The following is a 24,252-nucleotide window of genomic DNA, read 5'->3' on the forward strand; positions in this document are numbered from 1 at the left end:
CTAATGTAAAAACCTATACACAAAGCTTGCAAAGTATGCATTAAATATTTCCTCATTTAAAAAAACAAAGTCCTTTTTCTTTCTTGGGTTTTGCAAAATGTCTTGCACAGACATGCAAGCGTTAGAGCTGCTTTTTTGCATGAACTTATGTCGGGTTTTGTGTTTTGTTTTTGGAGTGGCAAGCGGTTAATTCAATAGGAAGCAGAGGTGGGTCTTGCACCCCTTTGGCTAAGCCAATGGGGCTCCCGGCTCAGCCAACACCCCCCCAATGTCCCGCCCCCATGTCATATGACCTCAGCCGCCAGCTGTCTCTGTGCTGCAAAAGTGGACTTTACTCCAACTTAAGAGCAGCTGGATCTGAGCGAAAGCAACTCTGCTAAGAGGTACACTTATTCTTTCCAAATTAAGATTTCATTCCGTTCCTTAAGTGTCTCAAGACAGGCCGGCAGGCAAAAAGAAAACCTTCCATTTCTTGTTGCAGACGGATAAATTTCCCTCCCCTTTCATTGAGCCTCAAATGCAAAATTGTCTGTTCCCCTGAAGTAGCCAAGAATACTATTGTGTTGCCTGACTGCTTTCTTGGCCTCTGTGCTTTCAAGATCCCTTCCTGTCCTTTGTTTTTGTTATAAATAATGTTTATTAACAATTTCAGCAGAACAAAAATCTCAAAATATACCATATTCATTATTCCCCCTCTCTTTCCCCCCATCAGACCCTCCCCCCAGACTTTCCTCAGATCCTTTCTATGATTTCATAGCACATATTATTCTCTGCATGTTATAAACTTGTACATATCCTTACATTATCTATCTATCATGTTATCAACCAATAAATTTGTGTGTGTTTATTCACAGCCTGCCAGGGGGCCCAGTTCGTTTTGTTGTCTTTTTAGATAATTTGTAAAAAGTGCCCATTCTTCCTTAAAAGTCCCAGTTGTCCTTGTCTCGCAATTTAGGGAGTTCTGCATAAGTCATCAATTTTTCTTGCCACTGTTCTTTCGTGCCCTTCTTCGCCTTTGCACTGGGGTTCAGAGAACAAGATAAGCAGGAGAGTTTTCCGATAAGATTTTTGTGTCTTCTCAAAGCTCAGTGACACGAGATGATACGGATGCATCTCCCAAGGAGGAAGAGACGAGTTGGTGGGCACCCAACATAACTATAATTTTATTATTTATAGCCCGCCCATCTGGCTGGGTTGCCCAGTGGCTAATAGGCTACGTTGGGCAAAAGATTCCTGCACTGGCTCAGGGTTGCATTAGATCAGGCACCCCCAATCTTTTTTTAAAAAAAAAAAAATAATTTTTTATTAGCAGGCCAATCACATCACATTATTCAAATCACATTAGTTCCAAATTATACAGCCAAATTTTATGCTGCTTTTAAAGAGTTATTTTATGCTGCTTTTAAAGAGTGTTTTAAAGAGTTTTAAATTTGTTGTTAGCCGTCCTGAGCCCGGTTTTTGAAAAATAAAAATAATAAGATAATTATGTTATTCTTATTCTTCTTCTTCTTATTATTATCATCTAGTCCAACCCCCTGTAAGGCAGGAATATGCATCTCTCCCAAATGGGGATTGAACCTGCAACCTTGTCATTATTGGCACCACGCTCTAACCGACTGAGCTATGCAGGCTGATTCTTCTGAACCACAACTCCTCCCATCCCTGACCACTGGTCCTGTTAGCTAGGGGTGATGGGAGTTGTAGTCCCAAACCATCGGGAGGGGGGGCGAGTTTGCCTATGCCTGATCTAGCCCAACCCTCTATAATGCAGGAATATGCAGCTGTCCCAAATGGGATCAAACCTGCAACCTTGTTGTTATCAGCAGCACACTCCAAGCTATGCAGGCTGATTCTGCTGAACTACAACTCCCATCATCCCTGACCACTAGCCATGCCTGCTAGGGCTGATGGGAGTTGTAGTTCCGCATCACCTGGAGGGCCGACGGTTCCCTGCTTCGGGTTTAGACCTTGCATGTCAGGAAGGAGGCTCTGGCCATCGGCAGACAGGTCAGTCGTTAAACCAGGATCTGGTGATAGCTGCAACCTTGGGGTTATTGGCACCACGCTCTGATAGCACCAGCTGAGCTTTCCACTTGGGTGCTGCGCTGTGGGTTAAACTACAGAGCCTAGGGCTTGCCGATCAGAAGGTCGGCGGTTCGAATCCCCGCGTCGGGGTGAGCTCCCTTTGCTCGGTCCCTGCTCCTGCCAACCTAGCAGTTCGAAAGCACGTCAAAGTAGATAAATAGGTACCATTCCGGCGGGAAGGTAAACGGCGTTTCCGTGCGCTGCTCTGGTTCGCCAGAAGCGGCTTAGTCCTGCTGGCCACATGACCCAGAAGCTGTACGCCGGATCCCTCGGCCAACAAAGCGAGATGAGCGCCGCAACCCCAGAGTCAGCCACGACTGGACCTAATGGTCAGGGGTCCCTTTACCTTTAAGCATCCTTGGTGCCATTTGCGTGGGTCTTCTGCCAAGTTTCTCCTCCTGACAGATGTGGACTGGGAGACCCGTAGAAGAGCTGCCAAGCCCGGCGTTCACCGTGGACCTGGACACGGCGAAGAGGAATGCCGAGAAAATGAGGGACCGCTGCAAGGCCCTGGGCGTGGTCTTGAGGCCCCACATGAAAACCCACAAAACGCTGTGAGTGGCGCCATATTGGATTGTAATAATAAATTACAGGAGGGGCGGAGAGAGAGATCGTATTACCATCTCGCTTGCAATTTGGCAGGTCAAGTACAGTGGTACCTTGTTTCTCTTTTATATATATATATATATATATATATATATATATATATATAATTTTTATTAATTTCAACATACCAATTATTATACATTCCACAGAACTTCACATCTTATACAATCTTTTTGGACTTCCATCAGCACCTCTGATGAGCCACCATTTTTATCATTTCTTCTGCATTTCTTAAATTCCTATTGCCTTTAATTATCTTAACTCACAATCCACCTCTTCTTGCTTCCATTTCTGTGGCACCTTGGTTCTCAAACGACTTGGTACTCAAACAACTCGGAACCCAAACACTGCAAACCTGGAAATAAGTGTTCCAGTTTGCAAACTTTTTTCGGAAGCCGAACGTGCTCCGATTTGAGTGTTACGCTGAGGTCTGTCTGTTTTTGCTATGTATTTTGTGTTTTTGTTTTTGCTCCTTTTTCGTTTTGTTTTTGTGTCTGTGTTAAACTCAGTTCAGCTACTGATTGATTGTGTGACTGCAATACATTGTTTATTGCTTTCATTTTATGGATCAATGGTCTCGTTAGATTGTAAAATCCATGTTAAAATTCTGTTTTAGGGGTTCTTTTTAAAAATCTGGAACGGATTAATCCGTTTCGCATTACAGCGCACCTTGGTTTTGGAACGCTTTGGTTTTGGAACGGACTTCCGGAATGAATTAAGCTTGAGAACCAACGTACCACTGCAAATCGAATTCCGAATCCTGAAAAAGGAACCGGATATCGAAATCCCGCACCGACGGCTTGAAATCTGCTCCAAACTTTGCAAAGCTTTCCCCTCAATCTTCGCATATTACCCTATCATTTGTTTATAATCATCCTTTTATAGCCCAAAGGCCACCGCTACCCTGCCCCTTGCTTTTTTGCAGGAATTTTGTATATTGAGCTTGCCAGATCTCTTCCACATTTTGCTAATCTGCTGGGAGACTGAGCAGTCTGTGGACTCCTTGTCTGGGTTTCCCGAACTGACTCGGTAATTGGTCTCTCATGTGTAGGAGAAAGGATAGGTTCCGCGTTGTGCTGCCGCCTGAGAAGCCCCAGAAGGAAATTCCCAAGGATTTATTGCATTTCTATCCTTTTATCCAATCTATTAAGTCTCCTTTTCCAGTACCCTTTATCAAATTACATTACAAGTGCTAATCTAATCCTACTAACGTTTTTAAATGTTTGCAATGCCCCTCCATATATTCTGTAAAGTTAATCCATTCATTTCTAAAAAAAACAACTGTCCTCTTGGTGTCTAATCTTCCCGGTCAATTTCGACAGAGAAAAGCCTTTATGGTTTTGCAGATCCAGTTTATGGCAGTAGTGTGACGTGGGTTGCCAGGGCCCGGGGCTGCTTGGGAGTGTGTGTGGAGTATGCATGGAAAGAGTAGAAGGGAAGTCACTGATACCTTAAGGATGTAAAAGCGAGTACCTTAGTTCTCAAACTTAATCTGTTCTGGAAGTCTGTTCGAAAACCAAAGCGTTCCAAAACCAAGGCGCACTGTAATGCAAAACGGATTAATCCGTTCCAGATTTTTAAAAACAACCCCTGAAACAGAAATTTAACATGGATTTTACAATCTGCCCAGACACTGAGGTCCAGCTCCGAGGGCCTTCTGGTGGTTCCCTCACTGCGAGAGGCCAAGATACAGGAAACCAGGCAGAGGGCCTTCTCGGTAGTGGCACCCGCCCTGTGGAACGACCTCCCATCAGATGTCAAAGCGATAAACAACTACCTGACATTCAGAAGACATCTGAAGGCAGCCCTGTTCAGGGAAGTTTTTAATATGTGACATTTTAGTGTATTTTTCATCTTTGTTGGAAGCCGCCCAGAGTGGCTGGGGAAACCCAGCCAGATGGGTGGGGTACAAATAATAAATTATTATTATTATTATTATTATTATTATTATTATTATTATTATTATCTAACAAGACCATTGATCCATAAAATGAAAGCAATAAACAATGTACTGGAGTCACACAATCAATCCATCAGTAGCTGAACTGGGCTCCACACAGTCACAAAAACAAAACAAAAAAAGAGCCACACAAAAAACAACGCAAAATAAAGAGGAAAAACAGATAGACCTCAGCGTAACACTCAAAACGGAGCACGTTCGGCTTCCGAAAAACGTTCGCAAACCGGAACACTTACTTCCGGGTTTGCAGTATTTGGCTTCCAAGTTGTTTTGAGTACCAAGGCATTTGAGAACCAAGGAACCAGTGTGCTTTAAATTATAAAAATTATAGGGGGGGAAATGAATATATATAATAATCGTAATTGCATTCTTCCCTCAGGGAGGGTGGAAGTCTCATGACCGGAGGCAACCTGAGGAAGATTGTGGTATCCACGTTGGCCGAGGGCCGATTCTTCGCCGATGGCGGCTTTGACGACATCCTCTACGCCTACCCTCTGCCTTTTGACAAGGTGGAAGAGTGCGCAGCCTTGGCCCAGAGGCTGGATGCCTTCCATGTCCTCGTGGACAGCCACGAGGCGCTGTCCCTCCTGAAGAAGAGGCCCCTGAGCCACGGGAAACGTTGGAAAGTGTGGCTGAAGATCGATTGCGAGAACCACCGAGGTACCGTGGGCTCTTGCCGGGGAAGGGCCAGCACCCGCTCTGCCAGGCTGGCTGGCGCAGGGCATCTCATTTTGGGGCGCGGAACTTAATACTAGGGATGCGGGTGGCGCTGTGGGTTAAACCACAGAGCCTAGGACTTGCTGATCAGAAGGTCGGCGGTTCGAATCCCGCAACGGGGTGAGTTCCCGTTGCTCGGTCCCTGCTCCTGCCAACCTAGCAGTTCGAAAGCACGTCAAAAAGTGCAAGTAGATAAATAGGTACCACTCCAGCGGGAAGGTGAACGGCATTACTCCCTGGAGAACAGAAGGGAAAGGATATTATTTGTGGTTGTTCTACAAGCAGAGAAGACACTCTAAGTCTACCAGCATTTGACCCAGAAGTGGTTGGAAGACTCGTCTTGTGGCTCTATTTGCAGTAAGGTAAAAAGGTAAAGGGACGCGGGTGGCGCTGTGGGTTAAACCCCAGAGCCTAGGACTTGCTGATCAGAAGGTCGGCAGTTCGAATCCCGCGACGGGGTGAGCTCCCGTTACTTGGTCCCTGCTCCTGCCCACCTAGCAGTTCAAAAGCACGTCAAAGTGCAAGTAGATAAATAGGTACTGCTCTGGCGTTTCCATTCGCTGCTCTGGTTCGCCAGAAGCGGCTTAGTCCTGCTGGCCACATGACCCGGAATCTGTACGCCGACTCCCTTGGCCAATAAAGCGAGGGCTTAATTACTGTGAAAGCAGTAAGGCTGTGCTTAGTTTTTCACACATGGTTTTTCCCATTTCGGCTTTATTTCCGTTAAATAAATCATGGCACGGAGTAATATGTCCTGTGTTGTTGCTCATCTGGGGTTGCATTTACCTAATTTTAAGATCTGCTAAGGAACAGGTGGCTGTTAATCATGTTCTGGTCTGCACAACCACAGAATTCAAAGAGGGTGTGTTTTCTTTTCCCCATGACCATATTAACGAAACCAAAATATCTTTTGAATTCTCCGGTCAGTTGCAACTTTTTAGCACCCCTCTCATTTTTGGAAGTTGGAAGTTGAACAATTCAGCATCCCTTTCATGCAGCTACGTAGCTCAGTGCCATGGGTAGGCAAACTAAGGCTCAAGGGCCGGATCCGTCCCAATTGCCTTCTCAATCCAGCCTGCAGACGGTCCGGGAATCAGGGTGTTTTTACATGAGTAGAATGTGTCCTTTTATTTAAAATGCATCTCTGGGTTATTTGTGGGGTATAGGAATTTGTTCATTCCCCCCCCCTCCAAAATATAGTCCGGCCCCCCACAAGGTCTGAGACAGTGGACTGGCCCCCTGCTGGAAAAGTTTGCAGGAGTTTCTTAATCTCAGGGTTGTGTGGTTTTGAGCCCCATGTTGGGCGAAACATCCTTGCATTGCTGGGGGAAGGGATTAGATGATTCTTCCTTCCAACTCTACGATTCTATGGACTCCCCATGCAAGGCGGAGCCTGGGGTTTGGGGTGGGGCTTGGAGACAAGGGGCGGAGCCACAGCTTCCTCCTCCTTGCTGCTGCTTGTGGTACTCAGCTGGGAGGAGGATGGAAGCAAAATGGGGAGACTTGCCTCCATTGGCAGCAACTCCTGCAATCGTTGGCTCTGAGGCGCCCCCTTGTTGTTGCTGTTTAGTCGTTTAGTCGTGTCCGCCTTTTCGTGACCCCCTGAACCAGAGTACGCCAGGCACTCCTGTCTTCCACTGCCTCCCGCAGTTTGGTCAAACTCATGCTGGTAGCTTCGAGAACACTGTCCCACCATCTCATCCTCTGTTGTCCCCTTCTCCTTGTGCCCTCCATCTTTCCCAACATCAGGGTCTTTTCCAGGGAGTCTTCTCTTCTCATGAGGTGGCCAAAGTATTGGAGCCTCAGCTTCAGGATCTGTCCTTCCAGTGAGCACTCAGGGCTGATTTCCTTCAGAATGGATAGGTTTGATCTTCTTGCAGTCCATGGGACTCTCAGGAGTCTCCTCCAGCACCAGAATTCAAAAGCATCCGTTCTTCGGCGATCAGCCTTCTTTATGGTCCAGCTCTCACTTCCATACATCACTACTGGGAAAACCAGAGCTTTAACTATACGGACCTTTGTTGGCAAGGTGATGTCTCTGCTTTTTAAGATGCTGTCTAGGTTTGTCATTGCTTTCCTCCCAAGAAGCAGGCGTCTCTTAATTTCGTCGCTGCTGTCACCATCTGCAGTGATCATGGAGCCCAAGAAAGTAAAATCTCTCACTGCCTCCATTTCTTCCCCTTATATTTGCCAGGAGGTGATGGGCCCAGTGGCCATGATCTTCGCTTTTTTGATGTTGAGCTTCAGACCATATTTTGCGCTCTCCTCTTTCACCCGCATTAAAAGGTTCTTTAGTTCCTCCTCACTTTCTGCCTTCAATGTTGTGTCATCTGCATATCTGAGGTTGTTGATATTTCTTCTGGCAATCTTAATTCCGGCTTGAGATTCATCCAACCCCTTATATGAATTCTGCATATAAGTTAAATAAGCAAGCAGACAAAATACAGCCTTGTCGTACTCCTTTCCCAAGTTTGAACCAATCAGTTGTTCCATATCCAGTTCTAACTGCAGCTTCTTGTCCCACATAGAGATTTCTCAGGAGACAGATGAGGTGATCAGGCACTCCCATTTCTTTAAGAACTTGCCATAGTTTGCTTTCCACCCTATCAAGTCCCAACGGGCACCAGCCAGAAAACTTGTGTGCCTTACCTCTCCCATCCCTTTTTCTCCGCTTTAATTCTAGCCGGCCTGAGGTATTCGGATCCTGCTGCCCTTGAGCTCGCCAAAGCCATCTCAGAAGGGGCCACCGAACTGGCGGGGATATACGCACACTGCGGCAATTCCTACAGCTGCCACGGAGCGTCCGAAATCCAGGCCGTGGCTCGCACCACCACGGCGTTGACCCTGAAGTTCATGGAGCAGTGAGTGCTTTTAAGCCTTCATTCTCTTGCAGGATCTATTTATTGATTTGCTGCTTTAAATAGCCCACCTTTTCCCATCCAATGAGCTCAAGGCGGCGGTACACTGTTTATTTAGTCCCCACAACAACCCTATGAGGTAGGTCAAACTGAGACGCAGCGGCTGGCCTAATAATAATAATAATAATAATAATAATACAGTCTTACCTCGGGTTGAATGTGCTTCGGGTTGAACGCGTTCGAGTTGCGCTCCGCGGCAACCTGCAAGTAACAGAGCACGTTACTTCCAGGTTTCGCTGCTCGCACATGTGCAGACGCTCAAAATGACGTCACGCGCATGCGCAGTAGTGGCAAAACGTGACCTGCACAGACGCGCCGTCGCGGCTTACGTTGCGTTCAGGATGCGAACGGGGCTCCAGAACGGATCCCGTTCTCATCCCAAGGTACCACTGTAATAATAATAATTTATTATTTATACCCTGCCCATCTGGCTGGGTCTCCCCAGCCACTCTGGGCAGCTTCCAACAAAGTATTAAAATACAGTGGTCTGTTAAACATTAAAAGCTTCCCTAAAGAGGGCTGCCTTCAGATGTTTTCTAAAAGTCTGGTAGTTCTTCTTCTCTTTGACATCTGGTGGGAGGGCGTTCCACAGGGCGGGTGCCACTACTGAGAAGGCCCTCTGCCTGGTTCCCTGCATCCTCGCTTCTTGCAGAGAGGGAACGGCCAGAAGGCCCTCAGCGCTGGACCTCAGTGTCCAGGCTGGACGATGGGGGTGGAGACGCTCCTTCAGATATACTGGACCGAGGCCGTTTAGGGCTTTAAAGGTCAGCACTAACACTTTGAATTGTGCTCGGAAACGTACTGGGAGCCAATGTAGGTCTTTCAGGACCGGTGTTATGTGGTCTCAGCAGCCACTCCCAGTCACCAGTCTAGCTGCTGCATTCTGTATTAGTTGCAGTTTCCGGGTCACCTTCAAAGGTAGCCCCACGTAGAGCGCATTGCAGTACAGTGGTACCTCAGGTTAAGTACTTAATTCGTTCTGGAGGCCTGTTCTTAACCTGAAACTGTTCTTAACCTGAAGCACCACTTTAGCTAATGGGGCCTCCTGCTGCTGCCGCACGATATTTGTTCTCATCCTGAAGCAAAGTTCTTAACCTGAAGCACTATTTCTGGGTTAGCGGAGTCTTTAACCTGAAGCGTATGTAACCCGAGGTACCACTGCAGTCTATTAAACATTAAAAGCTTCCCTAAACATACTTACAGATACCGTATGTGTCTTGGATGTCTGATTCTAAATACAATTACCTAAAACTAAGCTAGCATTAGAAAATTCAGAAAGTGTAATTCTGTTTCTGGGAGTCAGTAGTAGTAGACTTTATTTGCGTAGCCGACAGGCCATAGCATCAAAGGACAAACACCAACTATTTCTGGGTTAGCGGAGTCTGTAACTTGAAACGTATGTAACCCAAGGTACCACTGTATCTCTCGCTTGGATTACCAAGGTCACCCAGTGAGCTTCAGCACTGAAGGAGGATTCAAACCCAAACTCCATCTTGCCCTAGTTTCACAGAGCAAGGGGAGGCAGCTGGCCAGATCTGGAGCAGGCAAACAATGGGGCCCAGGATACAGGCTAGCGGGCATGACAAGGCAGCAGGATCCTGTGATCCTATAGAATCATAGAACTGTAGAGTTAGCAATCCCAACCTTAGGATTCTACATATTAACGCTCTTTGGTTGCATTTCTTAACACAAGTGTGACTACAAATAGCTGAGTTGGTAGAGCACGAGGCTCTTAATCTCAGGGTCGCGTGCTTGAACCCGTGTTGGGCAAGGAGATTCCTGCATTGCAGGGGGTTGGGCTACATGACCCCGTAGAATTCTGTGTACAGTCGTTTTATTTTTTTATAAAAGACGTGCATTTTGTGTGCTTCCTCCATGTGGCCACTAGGAGGCAGTGGGTTGTCAGCATCAAAGGTCCCTTATGGTCCATAGCGGAAACAACTAAGTCTGTTTTGGTTTTCATCACGTATTTTGTGCTTTTTATATTGTATTTTATGCTGTCAACCGCGCTGAGATCTGGAGGTATAGGTTGGTATACAAATTTAACAAATAATAATACAGCTTAACAAATATTGTTGTTTCCATACAATATTCACTTAGCATTTTGACTCCCCATTCTTAACTTCCATGATGTTTCTGTTCAGATCCTTTATCTTAAACATAATACTTATTAACATATATCCTACATTATGTTCTTTTATTCTTTGCCATTTCCTTTGGCTGTAATATTTTCCCAGATAATCCCAAAAGGTTCTCCGCTCTTCCACGAATGTTTTTGTCTTTTGGGTCTCTTATTTTTGCCGTCCATTTTGCCGTCTCCATACAAGTCCCGTAGTTTTAAATTCCACTCCTCTATCGCCGGAACGTCTTCCAATGTTCTCTCCCTCTCTCTCTCCCTCTCTTTGCGAGTGTATGAGAAAGTTTCCTGTTTTATTGGGGCAAATTCCTCTCAGATGTTTCCGTGGAGGTTCAGATTAGTTGCAGGCAGGAAGTGGAACACAGTTTAGGGGTAGGAGGAGGGATGGCGGAGAGGGGGGGGGAGAGAGGAGAATAAAGCAAGGGGGGTGCAGACACAATACTTTCCAGGCCCGGCCTTTAAATCACCCACATGCAAAGCAGACGGGAAAGAGGGGGATTTGCAGCAGAGACCACCGGCCTCCAAAACGCACCTCCTTTCCCAGCCTTTGGAAGTTCAGAGCCTTTGATGTGAACTTTGATGTGATGGGAATTCAGAGCAATCAGGTGGGACAGCGTGCCCTCCAACATTTCTCCGGTGAAAACAGGGACGTCCCGTTCCAAAATGATAATTTTTGCTGTTTATACCCCAGACATCTTACTGGGTTGCCCCAGCCGCTCTGGGCAGCTTCCAACATATATAAAAGACATAATTAAATGTTAAAAAAATGCAAAACTTCCCCATACAGGATTGCCTTCAGATGGCTCAGGGGTCAGATAACTCCATACCCTCCAAAATTTCTCCGTTGAAAATAGGGGCAGCCTACCATACCCTCCAACATTTCTCTGATGAAAACAGGGACGTCCCGTTCTGTCATGATAATTTTTGCTACTTATACCCCACACATATTACTGGGTTGCCCCAGCCACTTTGGGAAGCTTCCAACATATATAAAAAGCTACCCTGGGCGGCTTCCAGTATGTATAAAAACATAATAAAATGTCAGACATTAAAACCTACCCGATACAGGGCTGCCTTAAAAAAAAAAAAAAATTTAAAAAAATTAAACGTTAAAAAACCCAAAACTTCCCCATACAGGATTGCCTTCAGATGGCTCGGGGGTCGGATAACTCCATACCCTCCAACTTTTCTCCAGTGAAAATAGGGACGTCCTAAGGAAAAGTGCCTGTTGTCTTTATTCATGGAGTTTTCTTGGCAGGGATACTGGAGTGGCTTGCCGGTTCCTGCTCCAGGTGGATCACGTTTGGTCAAAACTCTCCACTATGACCTGTCCATCTTGAGTGGCCCTGCATGGCATAGTTCATAGCTTCTCTGAGTTCTTCAAGCCCCTTCGCCACAGCAAGGCAGTGATCCATGAAGGGGATTGATTCAAAATGGGGAAAGGAGTACAACAAGGCTGTATATTGTCTCCCTGCTTATTTAACTTATATGCAGAATTCATCACGCGAAAGGCTGGGCTGGATGAATCCCGAGCCGGAATTAAGATTGCCGGAAGAAATAGCAACAACCTCAGATATGCAGATGACACAACCTTGATGGCAGAAAGTGAGGAGGAATTAAAGAACCTTTTAATGAGGGTGAAAGAGGAGAGCGCAAAATATGGTCTGAAGCTCAACATCACAAAAACGAAGATAATGGCCACTGCGCCCATCACCTCCTGGCAAATAGAAGGGAAGAAATGGAGGCAGTGAGAGATTTTACTTTCTTGGGCTCCATGATCACTGCAGATGGTGACAGCAGTCACGAAATTAAAAGACGCCTGCTTCTTGGGAGAAAAGCAATGACAAACCTAGACAGCATCTTAAAAAGCAGAGACATCACCTTGCCAACAAAGGTCCGTATAGTTAAACCTCTGGTTTTCCCAGTAGTGATGTATGGAAGTGAGAGCTGGACCATAAAGAAGGCTGATCGCCGAAGAATGGATGCTTTTGAATTATGGTGCTGGAGGAGACTCTGGAGAGTCCCATGGACTGCAAGAAGATCAAACCTCTCCTTTCTGAAGGAAATCAGCCCTGAGTGCTCACTGGAAGGACAGATCCTGAAGCTGAGGCTCCAATACTTTGGCCACCTCATAAGAAGAGAAGACTCCCTGCAAAAAAACCCTAATATTGGGAAAGATTGAGGGCACAAGGAGAAGGGGACGACAGAGGACGAGATGGTTGGACCGTGTTCTTGAAGCTACCAGCATGAGTTTGACCCAACTGCGGGAGGCAGTGGAAGACAGGAGTGTCTGGCATGCTCTGGTCCAGGGGGTCACGAAGAGTCGGACACGACTAAACGACTAAACAACAACAACAAGGTATGATGTATCTGGGGGGGGGGTCTTGAGCTACACCCCTTCTGTGATGTATGTATGATGTTCCTGGGGGTGGTCTTGATCTACAGAGTGGCAATTTCAAAAGTCTTGCGCGACATTGTTCTGGGTTCCTCCTCCCTCCTGCGTGTGGTGAGTGAGGACCCTGTTGCAACAGATCAATACAAGATCAGGCTTACTAGCTGCTTTGCTTCTCAATATTCTCTGGTTGGCCTCTGTTATTTTCTCCTACCAATAAGGAACCTATGTTAGGACTCTATATGGGCTCTTGGATACCCTGTAAGGGAAAAAGGACAGGTTTTGTTTACACAATGGCTAGTGGCCATCGATCGTCGTCTCCCCGTGGTCATCTCTGTGTCTTGTGGCAGCGAGTCCTACGGGTTAATCCTTGTACTGCCCAACGCTAGCCTCCCATCCTGGTGGCATCTCGGTGGCATCTCCCTCTCCCCCCCCCCACCTGCTTATGGGTCAAAGCACTCCTGCACACAAGCCAGCTGCCCTTGATGTCCTCCACCAGTTAAAAAGGCCATAAATGCAAGCTCTCTGGCTTGCTTTTACGATGCACCCAGCTAAAATTATGCTGTGTCCCTCCTCTTCTTCCTCCTCCCTTAGTTTCAGGTGAGGGCCTTTGAATTCAGGTGAGGGCCTTTGAAGCTGCCTCTTCAAAGGCCGCGGGAAAGTTGTGGCTGATGTTTGCCAACACAACTTGCAAACACACCCACACAAAGCCAGATCTCGGTTCACACCCTGGAGGGAATAGCTGGGGAGGTTTAGCGTATGGCTGTGAATGTGGGGAGGGTGGAGTAATTTTTTGCATTGGGGGAATCATACCCCCCAACATTACAATGATATACACTGAAATTCAGCCAGGGGGATTTGAGGAAGTCACTGAATAATGTTACTAAGATTGGATTAAGTATAATTAAGATGTACAGTGGTGCCTCGCAAGATGAAATTAATTCGTTCTGCGAGTTTTTTCGTTCTACGAGTTTTTTCGTCTTGCGAAGCACCAATGCGTATTGATGGTTTCCCATAGGAATGCATTGGCGGTTTTAAAAAAAAGGCGCAAGACATTTCGTCTTGCGAAGCAAGCCCATAGGGAAATCCGGCTTGCGAAGCAACTCAGAAAACGAAAAACTCTTTCGTCTTGGGAGTTTTTCGTCTTCCAAGGCATTCGTCTTGCGAGGTACCACTGTATGTATGTATGTTTAAATTTTTGGGGAAATCAATAAAAAAAAGAAAAGAAAAATTGCTTTCTTTTATCCGTTCTGAATCTTCCAATATTCGCCTTCGTTGAGGAAAGGATTCTTGGTTTGCTAAAAAGCAGGTATTCTGCGCCGGGTGTCATATATTCAGAAACCATCTTCCTGGGAGTCCAGGAAGGCTGGCTCCCTGCCTTACAAGCCTTTTCCCACCTGGCCTGGGCAGGCTCGGCGTGGACTGACTCCAGCTACAAAAGCTGAGACTGTTGAACAGACTCTTGGGCTGCGGTTATATTTGGAGGGTTCTTGCTGTCGGCTTTTTTGTATCTTTGTTCTAGCTCTTGTTGTGATCTGTGTCGAAATGGTTCCGTTTGGTTGTGCAATTTTTTTAAAAAAATGTTTTATTTAGCTCAGATGGTGGAGAATGAGACTTTTCATTTTGGGGTTGTGGATTCGAGTCACACATTGGGCAAAAGATTCCTGCATTGCAGGGGGTTGGACTAGATGACCGGGGGGTCCCTTCCAACTCTGCAATTCCATGACTACTTTTGTGACGCTGTAATTATGCGCTTTTTCCATGTCATAAGCCACCTTGATCACGGTCTGAACTGCGGAAAGGCCAGGATACAAATAAAAAATTACGTGTGCATGCATGCCTATTGCTCACGATTCTATCCAATTCTGCAGAGTGTTTGAGGACTGGGACATTCGCAGGGAAACCAAAATGCTTGTTTACAAAGTCATTGTACTACCAACAATTACTGTGTACTTGTGAAACATGGTCCACTTATAAACGCCACCTCCAACTCCTTGAAAGATTCCATCAACGGTGTCTCCGAAAATTTTTACACATCACTTGGGAAGACAGGCGAACTAATACCAGTGTACTGGAAGAAGCAAAGATCACCAGTGTCAAAGAGATGATTCTTCAACATCAACTTCGTTGGACTGGTCATGTTGTGCGGATGGCAGATGATCGTCTTCCAAAGCAACTATTCTACTTCCATTAAAAATGGAAAGCGTAATGCTGGTGGTCAACAAAAGAGGTTTAAAGACTGTCTCAAGGCAAATCTTAAAAGATGTAGTATAAACACCGACAACTGGGAAACACTGGCCTGCGAGCGCTCCAGTTGGAGAACAGCCTTTACCAAAGGTGTCATGGGCTTTGAAGACACTCGAACTCAGGACGCAAGGGAGAAACGTGCTAAGAGGAAGGCACACTTGGCAAATCCACACCGTGATCAACTCCCGCCCGGAAACCAATGTCCCCACTGTGGAAGGACGTGTGGATCTAGAATTGGCCTCTGCAGTCACTTACGGACTCACTGTTAAAACCGTGTTTATGGAAGACAATCTTACTGGACTACGAGCTATCCCCTAAACTTGTTAGTTTTTGGAGTGCTCCAAGACCATTAGTTTTTGGAGCTGAGGTATTATTATTTCCCCCCTTTATCTTACTCAGGACCTTGATTTCCATACAATGAACATGGCACAAAATATTGGTATTCAAAAAGACCTTTATTTAAAAAACATAAATTAGAAAGGCATTTATTTATTCATTTAGAAAAATGAAGGTGGCTAGCTTAAGTCCTGTGGTTGGGCAACTGTCCCTAGAAAATAGGAGCACTTGGAGGGTCTGCTTTCACTGTGGGGTCCTTTTACATTACATTTCCCTCTGAATTCACGCCCCTTATCTCCAGCCACCAATAAGTGGTGGGGTGACAAAAGCAGTTGTGATTTCTTTTTATTTTATTGGCCTCTGCGTAGACGAAATGAGCCCAAAGGGCGCAAATGTTGGCAACTCGTTTCTGTGTCCCTGGATGGCCCTGCCTGCCCCCAAACTCCCAGGGCTGCTCCCCCCTGAAACTGCCTTCATTCGCCATGTCTGTTTGTGACATCACAGGAAGTTGGTAGGTGTCTATGACATCACAGGGAGCCCGTAGCCAATGGCCACAGCTGGGGAAACATCTGCACAGCCCTCGCTGGCCTCACAATGGGAGGGCACCTCAGCATGTCCTCACCTCAGTGTGTCCTCCCTCATTGTGAGGCCTGGGAGGGCTGTGCAGATGTTTCCCAGCTGTGGCCATTGGTTACCAACTCCCTGTGATGTCACAAGGGGGTGCAGCCCCCTCTTCCTATGACATCACTACTTAGAAATTTCCCATATAACAAAAACATGGCACAAAACAGGGATTTCTTTTCAGAAAACGTTTATTTTGTAAAAAAATAGAAAGCCGTTTATTTAGAAAACAGGAGCTGTCTGGCTTAAGTCCTGCGATTCTCTTCATGACTTTCACAGCTGGTCTCGGAGGAAACCTTGCTGGCTCCGGCCATTCCTGAAAAGCAAAGGCAAACAGATGAGTGGGGTGACCACCATCCGACAGCGTCAACCCAGACTCCCCTGGCTTCCGCCTGGCAACTTCACCCCTGGCAGGCCTGCGCAATGGGCAGGCTCCCGGAGATGAAGGAAAACCAGTTTCCGTTCACAGATAGCAGCCAGCTTCATCAGCCTTGCGGCCTCCGCTGGCGTCTATTTGTGAAGTCCGCTGGCTCCAGTTGAGCACCTCCATGGCTGTGCCGGGCATCTTCCCTCCTCAATTTGGCCATCCGTTTAATGTCAAGAGGCCTAGGCCTTTTGTCATTAAATGGAGGGACCAAAGACATGGGTGAATGCCAGCCATGTCCACAAATAGCAGCCAGCTTCATCAGCCTTGCGGCCTCCCTTGGCGTCTATTTGTGAACACTGGCTTCACCTAGACGCCACCACGAGCTGCCGAACGGGCAACTTTCCCTCCTCACTACCAGCTGGTCCACACCTGCAAATATCAGCCAGCTTCAGCTTAGGGCCTCCACTGACATCATTTAAATGCAAATGCAAATCACAACTGGTTTCCGCCTAGGGGCATTCACCCGCTGCCCTAGCGGCAGCTTCCCTCCTCGGTTTGGCAGCCTGTTAATAAACAAACTAGGCTTCCAAACCAGAGTTTGCACCCATTTCGACAGGCGTAGCCTCACGGCATCCGCTAGCCGGAATGCAAACTCTTCCGGCATCCATCCACCACCAACAGCCTGGCCAGGTCCATCGCCAGACGTAAGCCAGCTTCAGAGCTGAATATCGGCCGCCTTCAGGTAGCGATCCCACTAGCAAGTCAACTGGAACTTGCCTTCTCCTTGCTCCACAGCATCCCAAAGCCAGACGATCGCCTCCTTCCGCTTGCTAGCTTGCCACCACTGTCTGGTCTTGGGGAAAACCTCGCCGGCATTGGATGTCCCTGAAAGGCAAAGGCAAACACGTTGATGGGATGGCACTATCACAGCGTCCACCCAGACTCATCCACAGGCTTTGGTCTGACAACTTCATCCCTGACTGGCCTGCCCCGTCAAGGCAGGTTGCAGAAGTGGAGGGCCACCAGTTTGAAGCGGTAGATCCACAAGTGGACTACACTGGTTTCCCTGGGTTCCACCTCTAGGGCTGTGCCGGGTAGTTTCCCTCCTCGCTTTGGCCGTCGACGTAAGGTCAAGAGCTCTACGAATGTCAGCAAGCTGACATTCTCAAAAGGTAGGTCTGTTGACATTAGGTTGAGGGCCAAAGACAAAGGTGGGTGTCACCAGATAGCGTTCACAAATGGATCGGCCAGCTTCACGGGCCTCTCGGGCTCCACTGACATCCCCAAATGTGAACCTGGCTTCACCTAGGCGCCACCACTAGAAGCCGATGGGCAACTCTCCCTCACCACAGAATCCGCCTAGGGACACTCACCCGCTGCCAAAGGGGCAGCTTCCCTCCTCGGTTTGTCCGCCTGTTAATAAACAAACTAGGCTTCCAAACCCGTTTGCATCCCCTCGGCCAGTCTTGTAGCCTTGCGGCATCAACCAGGGCACTGAATGCAAACCTTCCGGCAATCCGTCCACCACCAACAGCCGCGCCAGGTCCATTGCCAGACCTCCCCCTGCTTCAGACCTGAATTTCATCCACCTTCAAGTGCGATCCCACCAGCAAGTAAACCACAACTTGCCTTCTCCTTGCTCCACAGCATCCCAGCACCAGCCGATCACCTCTGTCCTCCGGCCAGCTTGCCGCCACGGGGCGGTGGACCACCCGAGCTGAGTGCCTCCACTGAGGCAACTGCCTCGGCCTTTGACTTGGCCAACATTTATACCCTCTCAGCTGCCCAATGTTTTTGTGGCATCACAATGGCAGCATCTGGGGAGGCATCCCCATCATCCCTATGACCTCACAATGAGGGGCGCAGCTCAGCAGCCATTGGCTCCTTGGCTTTTGACCAAGGAGATATATAACACCCCCCTCCCCAATTTGTGCCAGTATCTGTGAAGGCCACACCAGAAACCCAGGAGGGCATATTTCAGCCCAGTGGTTGCGTTTCCCTCCACACAACACTGGTCAAACACACAAACGAACAGAACAATGAAAGTGAGTCTCATCTATGCACAGGAATCTTTTCAAGCAGTGACATGCAGGGAGAAAGTTATCATCTCAGGAAAAAATCACCTTTTCATCAAAAAATCATTTATTGTATTTGACTAAAAGCCATTAAAGGTCCAGTTCCAGAAGCAGCGAATCCAATAAAACCTATTAAGAAAGACCCAGAAACAAGCAACTATTTACAATAACTCAAATTAATGAATTCCAATAAGGCTGTTTTATATGTGACAAGCATCTCAGTCAGGTAATAGCCAACCTATTTTCACTTCTGGGTTCTGTCCTTTTAGCGGTGCCAACATCTTTTCCAAAAATATCTCTGGGGTTTTGATAGCGCTGACCATGGAGTATGCAATGGAGAAGATCTTCTCCTTAACTGACCCCACAAATTGCCTTTCAGGAACGGCCGGAGCCAGCAAGGTTTTCCCCAAGACCAGCCGTGAAAATCATGAAGAGAACCACAGGACTTAAGCCACACAGCTCCTGTTTTCTAAATAAACGCCTTTCTAATTTTTTACAAAATAAACATTTTCTGAAAAGAAATCCCTGTTTTGTACCATGTTTTTATTATATGGGAAATTTCTAAGTAGTGATGTCACAGGAAGAGGGGGCTGCAGCCCCTTGTGACATCGCAGGGAGTTGGTAGCCAATGGCCACAGCTGGGGAAACATCTGCACAGCCCTCCCAGGCCTCACAATGGGGGACACACACCTCATTTTTAATAAATGACTGCTGAGGTGTACCCCCATTGGGAGGCCAGCGAGGGCTGTGCAGATGTTTCCCCAGCTGTGGCCATTGGCTACGGGCTCCCTGTGATGTCATAGACATCTACCAACTTCCTGTGATGTCACAAACAGACATGGCGAATGAGGGGAAAGAGGCAGTTTCAGGGGGGAGCAGCCCTGGGAGTTTGGGGGCAGGCAGGGCCATCCGGGGACACAGAAACGAGTTGGCAACATTTGCCCCCTCTGGGCTCTTGGGCTCATCTCGCCTACGCAGCTGCCAATAAAATAAAATAACAACTGGTTTTGCCTCCATACTACTTAGAAGGGTTTTCAGAGGGTTTAAACACTGCCTGCTTTTAGAAGAAGGAGCCCCTGCCCCGTGCACTGCAGAGGCTTATGTGAGCCACAAAGACCCGAGTTCGAATTTCACATCCATTTGCAAACTTAAGGAGGGGTCAAGGGGAAGGAGAGATGGTTTTTCTTCAACTCCACCCCACCGCCAGCCTTATAGCTTTGCAACATTATCTTCCCTCACTCTTCTGAGATCCTTCTGCATTGTACATTTATTTTTTCCCCCAATTTATTTTATTGATTTTCACAAAATTAGAACAAAAACAAACAAAAATCATAACCTTATTAAAAAATATACTTATTAACATTGTTAATCATAGAATCATAGAGTTGGAAGAGACCACAAGGGTCATCGAGTCCAACCCCCTGCCAAGCAGGAAACACCATCAGAGCACTCCTGACATATGGTTGTCAAGCCTCTGCTTAAAGACCTCCAAAGAAGGAGACTCCACCACACTCCTTGGCAGCAAATTCCACTGTCGAACAGCTCTTACTGTCAGGAAGTTCTTCCTAATGTTTAGGTGGAATCTTCTTTCTTGTAGTTTGTATCCATTGCTCCGTGTCCGCTTCTCTGGAGCAGCAGAAAACAACCTTTCTCCCTCCTCTATGTGACATCCTTTTATATATTTGAACATGGCTATCATATCACCCCTTAATCTCCTCTTCTCCAGGCTAAACATGCCCAGCTCCCTTAGCCGATCCTCATAAGGCATTGTTTCCAGGCCTTTGACCATTTTGGTTGCCCTCCTCTGTACACGTTCTAGTTTGTCAGTGTCCTTCTTGAACTGTGGTGCCCAGAACTGGACACAGTACTCCAGGTGAGGTCTGACCAGAGCAGAATACAGTGGCACTATAACTTCCCTTGATCTAGATGCTATACTCCTATTGATGCAGCCCAGAATTGCATTGGCTTTTTTAGCTGCCGCGTCACACTGTTGGCTCATGTCAAGTTTGTGGTCAACCAAGACTCCTAGATCCTTTTCGCATGTACTGCTCTCAAGCCAGGTGTCACCCATCTTGTATTTGTGCCTCTCATTTTTTTTGCCCAAGTGCAATACTTTACATTTCTCCCTGTTAAAATTCATCTTGTTTGTTTTGGCCCAGTTCTCTAATCTGTCAAGGTCGTTTTGAAGTGTGATCCTGTCTTCTGGGGTGTTAGCCACCCCTCCCAGTTTGGTGTCATCTGCAAATTTGATCAGGATGCCCTTGAGTCCATCATCCAAGTCGTTGATAAAGATGTTGAATAAGACCGGGCCCAAGACAGAACCCTGTGGCACCCCACTAGTCACTCTTCTCCAGGATGAAGAGGAACCATTGATGAGCACCCTTTGGGTCCGGTCAGTCAGCCAGTTACAAATCCACTGAGTGGTAGCATAGTCAAGACCGCATTTTACCAGCTTCTTTACAAGAATATCATGGGGCACCTTGTCAAATGCCTTGCTGAAATCAAGGTAGACTACATCCACTGCGTTCCCTTCATCTACCAGGCTTGTAATTCTGTCAAAAAATGAGATCAGGTTAGTCTGACATGACTTATTTTTCAGAAATCCATGCTGACTATTGGTGATCACAGCATTCCTTTCTAGGTGCTCACAGATTGTTTGCTTAATGATCTGCTCCAGAATCTTCCCTGGTATTGATGTTAGACTGACTGGGCGGTAATTATTTGGGTCCTCTCTTTTCCCCTTTTTGAAAATAGGGACAACATTTGCCCTCCTCCAGTCTGCCGGGACTTTGCCTGTTCTCCAGGAATTCTCAAAGATGACTGCCAGTGGTTCTGAGATCACATCTGCCAGTTCTTTTAATACTCTTGGATGCAGTTCATCTGGCCCTGGAGACTTGAATACATCTAAACTAGCCAAGTATTCTTGTACTATCTCCTTAGTTATTCTGGGCTGTGTTTCCTCTGCTGAATCATTACCTCCAAATTCTTCAGGTCGGGCATTGTTTTCTTTATCGGAGAAGACTGAGGCAAAGAAGGCATTGAGGAGTTCAGCCCTTTCTGTGTCCCCTGTTTGCATTTCACCATCTTCTCCTCTGAGTGACCCCACTGTTTCTTTGTTCTTCCTTTTGCTACGAACATACCCATAAAAGCCTTTTTTGTTGCTTTTAACCTCTCTAGCAAGCCTGAGTTCATTCTGTGCTTTAGCTTTTCTGACTTTGTGTCTACACGTGCTGGCTATTTGTTTGAATTCCTCTTTGGTGGTTTCCCCCCTTTTCCATTTTTTGTACACATCCTTTTTTAATCTTAACTCAGTTAAAAGTTCTTTAGATAGCCACCCTGGCTTCTTTAGGCACCTTCCATGTTTCCGTCTCATTGGTATTGCCTGAAGTTGTGCTTTTACTATCTCCCTCTTAACAAACTCCCAGCCATCATGAACTCCCTTTCCTTTTAGTATTACTGTCCATGGGATCTCACCCAGCACTTCCCTAAGTTTTATGAAGTCGGCTTTCTTAAAGTCAAGAAATTGAGTCCTAGTATGCTTGGCTGCTCCTTTCCGTTGTATAGTAAACTTCAGAAGAGCATGATCACTTGCGCCTAATGATCCTTCCACTTCTACCCCATTAACCAGGTCATCGACATTGGTTAGGACCAGATCTAAAATGGCTGTTCCTCTTGTTGCTTCTCCCACTTTCTGGACAATGAAGTTGTCTGCAAGGCCAGTGAGGAATCTGTTTGACCTTATGCTCTTGGCTGAGTTTGAAATCCAACAAATATCTGGGTAATTGAAGTCCCCCATTACTACTATCTCCCTTCCTTTTGCATGCTTGGCCATCTGTTCCAGGAAGGCATCATCTATGTCCTCCGTTTGGCTTGGGGATCTATAGTAAACTCCCACAATGAGGTCACTGTTATTCTTCTCTCCCTTAATTTTGACCCAAATGCTCTCGCTTTGGCTTTGAGGTTCTAAATCTTGGATCTCTTCACAGGTATACACATCCCTGACATAAAGCCACTCCTCCTCCTTTCTTGTCTGGTCTGTTTCTCTGAAATAGATTGTATCCCTCCATTTTTACATTCCAATCGTGGGACTTATCCCACCATGTTTCAGTGATGCCTATTATGTTATATTTAGTTTGCTGTACCAAGAGCTCAAGCTCATCTTGTTTATTTCCCATGCTTTGTGCATTAGTGTACAGACATTGAAGTCCATTAGTCATTCCCCCGTGTCTCTTATTTAAGGATTTTTTCCTCCCACCACTAGGTCTGCTTGCTGTTTGCTCCATTTGGTCTATGACATTTGGATGATCATCTTCATCAATTAATAGACTCCTACCTTCAGGAGCACTGTCTCCCTCCCCCACATTAGTCAGTTTAAAGCCCTCCTGATGAGGTTTCTTAGTTTTTTGGCAAAAACATTCCTCCCAACCGTTGTGAGGTGCAGCCCATCGCTTGCCAGAAGTCCATCCTCAAGAAACTGCAGTCCGTGATCTAAGAATCCAAACCGTTCCTGTTTACACCATTTGCGAAGCCAGCTGTTTACTTCCACTATTTTCCTCTCTCTCCCTGGGCCACGTCGTTCAACTGGGAGGACAGATGAGATGACGATTTGTGCATTTAATTGCTTCAATTTCCTGCCCAGAGCCTCGTAGTCTCTTTTGATCTTCTGGAGGCTATTGCTTGCAGTGTCATTGGTTCCCACATGAACCAAGAGGAAGGGGTATTTGTCAGTGGGTTTTATGATTCCTTGCAGTCGTTCAGTTACATCTTGGATCTTAGCCCCGGGGAGACAGCACACTTCCCGAGACATCTTGTCAGGCCCACAGATCACTGCTTCTGTTCCCCTCAGTAGGGAATCCCCTATCACCACTACACGCCTTCTCTTAGGTTTGGTCAGGGTTCTTCCGTGAGCGGTCCGTTCCAAGGTCGCCTGCACATTCCCTGAGGACTGACTTTGCTGCTCATCTTCATATACGTGATCGACTGTAATGAGGGAGAGATCCTCAAATGGAGTCTGCTCTTCGTCTTCCATGCTAGGGGAGAGGACCTCAAAGCGATTGTGTATTTCTAGACAATCAGAGCGAACCCTGGGCCTCCTACTTCTTTGAGTCACGTTTCTCCACATATCGGGCTCCTGTGTTGGTGAACTAGCCTCCTTCTCAGGGGAGTCCCTTGTCTCCTCCTTGGTGGAGACGGTGTGCTCTGTTGCTTCCAAGAAGAGCTCCAGCTCTCTAATTCTTTGGAGCGTAGCTACACGTTCCTCCAGTTGCTGGACTTTGTCTTTTAGGAGGGCAATCAACATGCAATTGCTGCACGTAAAGTTAAGTGACTTCCTCTCTTCCCCTTGGTTGAATTTCAATGCATATCCTTTTAACGGTTTTCCAAATCACAGTTCTTATAAAATTTAAATTGAACATTAACATCCTTAAATCTTTTCATCAACGCAGAGCGCAACACGAAAATACTTATCCTGGAGCGTATTTAACCCGAGGTATGACTGTACTTTGTTGGAAGCCGCCCAGGGTGGCTGGGGAAACTCAGCCAGATGGGCAGGGTATAAATAATAAATTATTATTATTATTATTATTATTATTATTATTATTATTAGGTAGCGCATTTGGCTCTGGCTGTCTTCAGGAGCTGCTCACTGCCGTAGCGCCCGCCATTTTGCCTCGCCAGAAGTCCCCATATGATGTGTTTTTGACCGTTGAACCAATCACACAACATTCACTCCCTACTAATAAATCAACAACACTAAAAATATAAATCCAGGGACCTTCAATGAAATCCGGGG

The 24,252-nt window shown here is 46.6% G+C and overlaps 1 protein-coding gene and 2 long non-coding RNA genes across 5 annotated transcripts in view; 2 read left to right on the plus strand and 1 right to left on the minus strand.

Annotated features, from left to right (window-relative positions):
* Window positions 1–294: 294 nt before the first annotated feature.
* LOC310661007 (D-serine dehydratase-like) overlaps window positions 295–24,252 on the plus strand; it is a 32,118-nt gene continuing 8,160 nt past the window's right edge. Inside the window, exons 1-4 of one of the 3 annotated variants that reach the window (XM_083406722.1) lie at window positions 295–383; window positions 2,491–2,639; window positions 5,031–5,311; window positions 8,052–8,229. In XM_083406722.1, the coding sequence (XP_083262848.1) occupies window positions 2,491–2,639; window positions 5,031–5,311; window positions 8,052–8,229 (608 nt within the window). In that variant the 5' untranslated portion in view covers window positions 295–383. Of the gene's footprint in view, window positions 384–2,460; window positions 2,640–5,030; window positions 5,312–8,051; window positions 8,230–24,252 lie in introns of all 3 variants that reach the window. The other 2 variants (XM_083406723.1, XM_083406724.1) reach the window with 2 other exon arrangements.
* LOC310661091 lies at window positions 16,193–18,134 on the minus strand. The gene is made up of 2 exons (XR_014503694.1): window positions 18,016–18,134; window positions 16,193–17,271 (listed from the first exon to the last, which is right to left on the minus strand). It is a non-coding gene; the product is annotated as an uncharacterized lncRNA (long non-coding RNA).
* LOC310661109 lies at window positions 18,547–18,983 on the plus strand. The gene is made up of 2 exons (XR_014503723.1): window positions 18,547–18,687; window positions 18,841–18,983. It is a non-coding gene; the product is annotated as an uncharacterized lncRNA (long non-coding RNA).

The sequence above is a fragment of the Podarcis tiliguerta genome, assembly GCF_965153285.1.
Source record: "Podarcis tiliguerta genome assembly, chromosome: 12".
Taxonomy (NCBI): Eukaryota; Metazoa; Chordata; class Lepidosauria; order Squamata; family Lacertidae; genus Podarcis; species Podarcis tiliguerta.